Source organism: Triticum aestivum, chromosome 3D, assembly GCF_018294505.1.
Source record: "Triticum aestivum cultivar Chinese Spring chromosome 3D, IWGSC CS RefSeq v2.1, whole genome shotgun sequence".
NCBI classification, from domain to species: Eukaryota; Viridiplantae; Streptophyta; class Magnoliopsida; order Poales; family Poaceae; genus Triticum; species Triticum aestivum.
This window is the reverse complement of record NC_057802.1, coordinates 564,947,899-564,957,454: the sequence shown is the minus strand read 5'-3', so window position 1 is coordinate 564,957,454 and position 9,556 is coordinate 564,947,899. Positions and strand designations below refer to the sequence as shown.

At 47.5% G+C, this 9,556-nt stretch overlaps 1 protein-coding gene across 1 annotated transcript; it reads right to left on the bottom strand.

The window, feature by feature from the left end:
* Nucleotides 1-594: 594 nt before the first annotated feature.
* On the bottom strand, nt 595-1,517 carry LOC123075479 (uncharacterized). Its single transcript, XM_044498075.1, has 2 exons — nt 1,284-1,517; nt 595-1,194 (listed from the first exon to the last, which is right to left on the bottom strand). Exon 2 carries the CDS (start codon nt 1,170-1,172, stop codon nt 735-737), a length of 438 nt encoding a protein of 145 aa, XP_044354010.1. The 5' UTR covers nt 1,173-1,194; nt 1,284-1,517; the 3' UTR covers nt 595-734.
* Nucleotides 1,518-9,556: the final 8,039 nt, after the last annotated feature.

Here is a 9,556-nt window from a genome sequence, read left to right as displayed (position 1 = left end):
TTTTTGAACAAAACAGAGAACTTATCTGTGCACCTCTGTTCTTAACAGCAATGGTGCTGCAGATTGTGTCTCTGTAGTAATTCCCAAAAGTATAATAAACAAATAAAAATGTAATCCCCTTCAAATATTTTTTAGAATGCAATTAGTTCAAGGGGTTGAAGAATAGATTCATACACTGACCTTTTTTTTTAGAAAAGGAGGATGACCCCCGGCCTCCGCATCTGGGCGATGCATACGGCCACTTTATTAATTATTCTCACAAGACCTTACAAAGTCATACAACAGTAAGACTAAAGCCGCCGTCTAAACAACAAACTGTCGCTACACCTATCCAGTTGATGAAGGGGCGCAGATAGCCTGGGCCTAATACCAAACAGATATCGCAGCCAAGCCTAACATCTAAGACCTGAGACCTCAATCTAGCCACTTGCCGGGTCTAGGGCACACACTGGTCCGGCGTGCTCTCAGAGGCCGCCGCCGCCAACTGCCACCGCTCCATCTTCAGAACTGTACTGATGCATCAACCTTGCTCGGTCCAGCTACCGTCGACGCCACCACGGCGCCCAACGGCACCTCCTCCCTGCGCGCAAACAGCTGAACACGTCGCGGTCGCCACTGATACACCTCAGCGCCATGCTGCCAAGTACCACCAGCCGACACAGCTTGAAGCCCTTGGAGGATCTGTCGTGCGTAGCACCTGCCGACCAGGCATGACCAAGCGTAGCACCTGTCGGTCAGGCATGACTTGACATCTTCACCGAACCTCCGTGCAAGACGAAGCCGCTCCACCTCCTGCCTCTGACTTCCAACGCTGCTCCAGAACCATCCGCGTGTCGTCGCTCTGGAAGTCGTCGTCCAGGACCATCCAATGTAGCGGCTGGAAGCAACAGAAGCAGGGCTCCAGAGTCCAGAGCGTCTCTCTTGGGGTCGCCGGTGACGGCGCGCCAGCTGGGGCAGACGGCGCGGAAGCACATGTAGTAGTCGACGTCGTTGGTGTAGAGGAAGCACTTGGCGATGCGGCGGACGAGATCGTCCGGGAGCGTGGACCATTTGGACCAGTTTGCGGTCGCCGTGGCCGGGACCGCCGGTATGCTCTCCGGACACCTCGGATCTTGCTTCTCCACTTTGGCCGGGGTGTCCATGTCCAAGGGCGTCGGAAGTTCGCCCGCCATTGCTGCACGCTCCAATGCCTCTCTGCAGAAAACAAAGGGAGATGCAGCGTGAAGTGAAATGAAAAGCAAGAATCGCACAAAGAGATGAACCAGGTAGGATTCGGTGGCTACCAGATCAGATCTAGGGAAGAAGAACAAGAGCGGAGGAGGAGAATGGCCCACGCCCACCCAAATGCAAATGCAGAGAGTAATGAAGCCGAGAGCGAAGTGGGTGGGGAGGGGGGCAGCTGGTCTTGAAGAACTGACGCACGCCACCACCACCAGCTGCAGCTGCAGCACGGCACGCTCCGCTCCGTCCCGTCCCGTCCAATTCAATGCCTCGCCCAAACGGTGGGACGATGCACCGGGCCTCAAAAGGTGAAGCAAAAATATCAAGAACCAGTCAAGAGAACCGTTCGGGCTAAATCGCGTAAATAGACGCTTGCTTTCAAATATGGAAATATGATAATTTAAATGCTTCAGAGAACAGATATTAGAGCAACCCCAACACTGTTCATCAAATCGTCCAAATGATCGGACCGCGCTCTCCAAACACTTTCACCATTTTCACCCCGAAACATGATTTGTTCTAAAGTAACTTGTGTGCATTTTAATGAGAAGAAAAGCCAGACACTTTCACCATTTTCACCATGAAACATGATTTGTTCTAAAGCAACTATTATACCTTTTAAATGAGAATTGAAGATATTAAAGTTTGTTATTCATAATATTGTGGTAAAATTATCAAGATTTACATGGACGTCTTTCCAAAATGCATGAACTCAATATACAAAGTATAAGAAAATTTACAAGCTTTTTTCCAATGAGAATACTTTTTACCAAGGGTAGTGGCCTTCCCCCCACCACGAACAAGAAGAGACGATCTAGTAGAGCTAAACCCCGCGTGGTCCCGTGCAGGTCGAGCCTCCGTATCAAAAACCTGTCTTTCAAATGAGAGCTATTTTTTGGAATGTCCGTGTTTTGGTGCTACGTGGCGCCGGGACCAGATCCACGACTTGGTTCGTGATACTAATGCTGACTTGGTCTGTTTAATTGAAACTTTTAAAGCTGCCTTTTCTACCCCTGAGCTTTCCTCGATTACTGGTGCTGACCGCTTCGTCTGGCGCTGCCTACGGGCTTCTGGTCATTCGGGTGGCATTCATATTGGGGCTAGGGTTGATGTTTTTGATTTTGTTGCTTTTGATCATGGGATTTTTTGGGCTAGCATGGTGGTTTACCACAAGAGCCTCAATGTTCTTTGGGAAATTATGGTGGTGCATGGACCGGCTGATCAAACGCTTTCCTTACTTTTCTTGAATGAAATTGCTGTTGAGATTAGTCCTAGCCATGGGCAGCCCGGCCCGAATGGCCCGACCCGACCCGACGCTACACCCGGGCAGGGCCCGGGCCTAGATTTTGAGCCCGAAGGCCGGGCCGGGCCTAGGCCCGGGCCCACCATTTTCGCGATTTACTGAAGGGGCCCGACCCGAGGCCCGACGGGCTTTATCACTTTCGGGCCGGGCTTGGGCCCAAAAACCAGGCCTGACAGCCGGGACGGGCTCGGGCCTAGGTTTTCTGCCTCGGGCTTTGGTCGGCCCGGCCCGGCAGATGGCCAGGTATAGTTGAAATTGATTCTTGTAACATTTCTTTGGTCATTGGTGGTGACTTTAATCTTCTTAGGTTCCGTACTAAGAAGAGTAACTCGAACTTCTCGTGGCCTTTGGCTGATGCGTTTAATGGTTTCATCGCGGATTGTGCTCTTTGCGAATTACCTAGAACTAGCTCACGTTTCACCTGGCCTAATCATCAAGCCAAACCGATTCGCTCGGTGCTCGATCGTGTGCTGGTGACCTCACCTTGGGGCCTGATGTTTCCCCGTGCGTCCCTAGCTGTGATGTCTTACGTCAGCTCAGATCACTCTCCTCTCATATTGGATTTGGGAATAAGTCCTACGGCTTCCGTCTATAGGTTCCAATTCGATGCCTCTTGGTTTTTGGTTGACGTTTTTTTGACATGGTTTCTGCTAAAATAACCTCTCTTCTTAATTCCCGAGTCCGTTCTTTTGGTCCTATGGATAACTGGCATTTCTGCTCTAATGAACTTCGGAGATTCCTTAAGGGCTGGGGCGCAATCGCGCAACCGGGGCCCTAAAATGTAAGCGCGACCTGTTGGGGCAGGTCTTGGCGCTTGATGCCGAGGCAGACCTGGTTGGGCCGTCGGCTGGCAAAACCGTTATGATCTTGAAGCTCTCCTTATGTAATTGCACCAACAGAATGAGGTTTACTGGAGACGGTGCCACACGATTAACTGGACCTTGAAGGGCGATTCTCTATCTGCATATTTCTTTGCAATTGCCAATGGTAGTCGCCGTAGATGTTTGATTGACAGTCTGGTTATTGATGGTGTTAGGGTGGTTAACCCTCACATCATCATGGAGCATGTGTTTAATTTCTTTTCTGGCTTGTTGGCTGCTAGGCCGGCTTCTGGTTTTATTATCTCTCCCAACTTCTGGCACCATGATAGGAGGGTTTTGGATGAGGAGAATGTGGCCCCCTTGATTCATCTCTCTGTGGAAGAGATTGAGATGGCCATTAACTCTGCCAACAAGAACTCGACTTCTGGTCCGGATGGATTTTCTATCCCCTTCTTCAGACGGTTTTGGCCTATCTTGCGCCCTTTAGTATGCGCTATTATCCAAGGTTTTTGCTTAGGCAATGTGGACATCTCTCGCCTTAACTATGCCATTTTGTCCCTCATTCCCAAGGTCAAGGGTGCTGATTATGTCTCTAACTTTCTCCTCATCGCCCTGATTAACAAGGCTGCCAACAAGGTTTGACACCTGTCGCTCACCATACCATCAGTCATACTCAGTCAGCCTTCATTAAAGGGAGACATATTCTGGAGGGTGTCCTCCGCTTGCACGAAATTGTTCATGATCTGAGAATGTGTGGCACTCGCGCTATTATTCTAAAACTGGATTTTGAAAAGGCTTACAACTCGGTGAGTTTGGGATTTTCTTCGGCAAGTGTTGCATGCCAAGGGGTTTGAGTTTGGCTTCGTGCATAGAATGATGTTGCTGGTGTCTGGGGGCACACGGCAGTGGTAGTTAATGGTTCGATCGGAAAATACTTTGTCAATGGCAGGGGCCTACGGCAAGGCGATCCCATATCCCCTATTCTTTTCAACTTTGTGGATGATGTGTTGTCCTGTCTGTTGGACCGGGCGGCCTCGGCTGGGCATATCACTCCTGTCATTTTCCATCTACTTCCTCACGGCATCACTCACCTCCAATATGTTGATGATACGATCATATTAGTGGAGCTTAATGATTCTTGCCTTACCAATCATAAGTTCATTCTCCTATGCTTTGAAGCCTTGTCGGGGCTAAAAATCAACTTTTCTAAAAGTGAGGTCATTGTCACTAGGGTCAAGGACAATGAGGCTCTAAGGGTGTCCCAGCTTCTTAACTGTTCTCTTGGGTCCTTTCCTTTCAAGTACCTGGGGCTCCCTATCTCCCTATTCCACCTATGTGCTAAGGAATTTAAACCTCTGGTTTCTAAGGTGGGTAATAGAGTTATGCCCTGGCATGGTAGATACAACACCTCAGCTGGGAAGTTTGTCTTACTAATGCTTGCCTCTCTTCTCTTCCTATGTTCATCATGGGCTTTTATAGACTGTCTAAGGGCACTCATGAGGGTTCTGATAAGCATAGAGGTGCTTTTTATTGAACTCTACGGATAACAAGTGTAAGTATAGATTTGTCAAGTGGGATATTATTTGCAGACCTAAAAGCCTTGGGGGCTTGGGATTCTGTATACTTCCATCATGAACACTTGTCTCATTACTAAATGGTGGTGGAAGATTATGACCGTTAAACCCAGCACCCTTTGGTTTGATCTCCTTAAAGCTAAGTACTTCCCTAATGGCAGTCCCATGTTTGCTTCGGCGAATCATGGCTCACAGCTTTGGAAGGACCTTGTTAGGGTGAGGGATGTTTCTCGGGAGCAAGTCAAGTTTGTGGTCAATAATGGTGTCTCCACCCGTTTTGGTTGGATTGGTGGACTGGTGACTCCACTCTTGCTGCTGCTTTTCCTACATTGTTTTCTTATTGCTCTTTTCCTGAGATCTCAATCTCTGAGCTCTCCCAGAATAACTGGGACTTGGGCTTCCTGTTGGCGAACGTAGCAGAAATTTAAAATTTTCTACGCATCACCAAGATCAATCTATGGAGTAATCTAGCAACGAGGGGAAGGGGAGTGCATCTACATACCATTGTAGATTGCGATGCGGAAGCGTTGCAAGAACGCGGATGAGGGAGTCGTACTCGTAGCAATTCAGATCGCAGTTGATTCCGATCCAAGCACCGAAGAACGGTGCCTCCGCGTTCAACACACGTGCAGCCCGGTGACGTCTCCCACGCCTTAATCAAGCAAGGAGAGAGGGAGAGGTTGGGGAAGACTCCGTCCAGCAGCAGCACGACGGCGTGGTGGTGATGAAGGAGCGTGGCAATCCCGCAGGGCTTCGCCAAACACCACGGGAGAGGAGGACGAGGGAGAGGGGTAGGACTGCGCCGAAAGGGAGACGTTCTCATGTCTTGGGCAGCCCCAAACCTCAACTATATATAGGGGGGGAGGGGGCTGCGCCCCCTCTAGGGTTTCCACCCCAAGGGCTGGCGGCCAGCCCTAGATCCCATCTAGGGGGGCGGCCAAGGGGAGGAGAGGGGGGGCGCCGCTAGGGTGGGCCTTAAGGCCCATCTGGACCTAGGGTTTGCCCCCTCCCACTCTCCCATGCGCCTTGGGCCTTGGTGGGGGGGCGTACCAGCCCACCTGGGGCTGGTCCCCTCCCACACTTGGCCCACGCAGCCTCCTGGGGCTGGTGGCCCCACTTGGTGGACCCCCGGGACCCTCCCGGTGGTCCCGGTACATTACCGATATCACCCGAAACTTTTCCGGTGACCAAAACAGGACTTCCCATATATAAATCTTTACCTCCGGACCATTCCAGAACTCCTCGTGACGTTCGGGATCTCATCCGGGACTCCGAACAACATTCGGTAACCACGTACATACTTTCCCTATAACCCTAGCATCATCGAACCTTAAGTGTGTAGACCCTACGGGTTCGGGAACCATGCAGACATGACCGAGACGTTCTCCGGTCAATAACCAACAGCGGGATCTGGATACCCATGTTGGCTCCCACATGTTCCACGATGATCTCATCGGATGAACCACGATGTCGGGGATTCAATCAATCCCGTATTCAATTCCCTTTGTCTATCGGTATGTTACTTGCCCGAGATTCGATCGTCGGTATCCCTATACCTTGTTCAATCTCGTTACCGGCAAGTCTCTTTACTCGTTCCGTAACTCACATCATCCCGTGATCAACTCCTTGGTCACACTGTGCACATTATGATGATGTCCTACCAAGTGGGCCCAGAGATACCTCTCCGTTTACACGGAGTGACAAATCCCAGTCTCGATTCGTGCCAACCCAACAGACACTTTCGGAGATACCTGTAGTGCACCTTTATAGCCACCCATTTACGTTGTGACGTTTGGTACACCCAAAGCATTCCTACGGTATCCGGGAGTTGCACAATCTCATGGTCTAAGGAAATGATACTTGACATTAGAAAAGCTCTAAGCAAACGAACTACACAATCTTGTGCTAGGCTTAGGATTGGGTCTTGTCCATCACATCATTCTCCTAATGATGTGATCCCGTTATCAATGACATCCAATGTCCATGGTCAGAAAACCGTAACCATCTATTGATCAACGAGCTAGTCAACTAGAGGCTTACTAGGGACATGGTGTTGTCTATGTATCCACACATGTATCTGAGTTTCCTTTCAATACAATTCTAGCATGGATAATAAACGATTATCATGAACAAGGAAATATAATAATAACCTATTTATTATTGCCTCTAGGGCATATTTCCAACAGTCTCCCACTTGCACTAGAGTCAATAATCTAGTCCACATCACCATGTGATTAACACTCATAGGTCACATCACCATGTGACCAACATCAAAGAGTTCACTAGAGTCAACAATCTAGTTCACATCACTATGTGATTAACACTCAATGTGTTCTGGTTTGATCATGTTATGCTTGTGAGAGAGGTTATTAGTCAACGGGTCTGAACCTTTCAGATCCGTGTGTGCTTCACGAATATCTATGTCATGTTGTGGATGCTACCACGCGCTATTTGGAGCCATTTCAAATAATTGCTCTACTATACGAATCCGGTTTACTACTCAGAGTCATCCGGATTAGTGTCAAGGTTCGCATCGACGTAACCCTTTACGACGAACTCCTTTTCACCTCCATAATCGAGAAAATTCCTTAGTCCACTAGATACTAAGGATAAGTTCGACCGCTGTCATGTGATCCATTCCCGGATCACTATTGTACCCCTTGACCAACTCATGGCAAGGCACACTTCATGTGCGGTACACAGCATAGCATACTGTAGAGCCTACGTCTAAAGCATAGGGGACGACCTTCTTCCTTTCTCTCTCTTCTGCTGTGGTCAGGTCTTGAGTCTTACTCAATACTCACACCTTGTAACACAGCCAAGAACTCCTTCTTTGCTGATCTATTTTGAACTCTTTCAAAATCATGTCAAGGTGTGTGTTCTTTGAAAGTATCATCAGGCGTCTTGATCTATCTCTATAGATCTTGATGCCCAATATGTAAGCATCTTTATCCAGGTCTTCCTTTGAAAAACTCCTTTCAAACAACCCTTTATGCTTTCCAGAAATTTTACATCATTTCGGATCGACAATATGTCATTCACATATACTTATCAGAAATGTTGTAGCGCTCCCACTCACTTTATTGTAAATACAAGTTTCTAAAAAACTTTGTATAAACCCAAAAACTTTGATCACTCCATCAAAGCGTATATCCTGACTCCGAGATGCTTGCTCTAGTCCATGGAAGGATCGCTGGAGCTAGCATACCTTTTAGCATCCTTAGGATCGACAAAACCTTTCTGATTGTATCACATACAACCTTTCCTTACGAAAACTAGTAAGGAAACTTGTTTTGACATCCATCTGCCAGATTTCATAAATGCAGCTAATGCTAACATGATTCCGACGGACTTAAGCATCGCTACGGATAAGAAAATCTCATCGTAGTCAACTCCTTGAACTTGTGAAAATACTTTTTTTGCCACAAGTCGAGCTTCATAGACGGTAACATTACCGTCCAAGTCCGTCTTCTTCTCAAAGATCCATTTATCTCGGATTTTTATGGCCTCGAGCCATTCGTCAGAATATGGGCCCACCATCGCTTCTCCATAGCTCGTAGGTTCATTGTTGTCTAGCAACATGACTTCCAAGACAGGATTACGCATTACTCTGAAGTATTACGCATCCTCGTCGTCCTACGAGGTTTGGTAGTGACTTGATCTGAAGTTTCATGATCACTATCATAAGCTTACACTTCAATTGGTGTAGGTGCCACAGGAACAACTTCCTGTGCCCTGCTACACCCTAGTTGAAGTGACGGTTCAATAACCTTATCAAGTCTCTACCATCCTCCCACTCAATTCTTTCGAGAGAAACTTTTCCTCGAGAAAGGACCTGTTTCTAGAAGCAATTGCTTTTGCTTCCAGATCTGAAATAGGAGGTATACCCAACTGTTTTTGGGTATTCTATGAAGACGCATTTATCCGCTTTGGGTTCGAGCTTATCAGCCTGAAACTTTTTCACATAAGCATCGCAGCCCCAAACTTTTAAGAAACGACAACTTAGGTTTCCTTAAACGGTGTCGTCTCAACGGAATTGCGTGGTGCCCTTTTTAAAGTGAATGCGGTTGTCTCTAATGCCTAACCCATAAACGATAGTGGTAATTCGATAAGAGACATCATGGTATGCACCATATCCAATAGGGTGCAGTTATGATGTTCGGACACACCATCACACTATGGTGTTCCAGGCGGTATTAATTGTGAAAAACTTTCCACAATGTCTTAATTGTGTGCCAAACTCGTAACACAGATACTCATCTCTATGATCATATCATAGACATTTTATCCTCTTGTCACGACGATCTTCAACTTCACTCTGAAATTACTTGAACCTTTCAATAATTCAGACTTGTGTTTCATCAAGTAAATACACTCAGCATCTACTCAAATCATGTGTGAAGTAAGAACATAACGATATCCACTGCATGCCTCAGCACTCATTGGACTGCATACATCAAAATGTATTACTTCCAATAAGTTGCTCTCTTGTTCCATCTTACTGAAAACGAGGCCTTTCAGTCATCTTGCCCATGTGGTATGACTTGCATGTCTCAAGTGATTCAAAATCAAGTGAGTCCAAACGATCCATCTGCATGGAGTTTCTTCATGCATATATACCAATAGACATGGTTCGC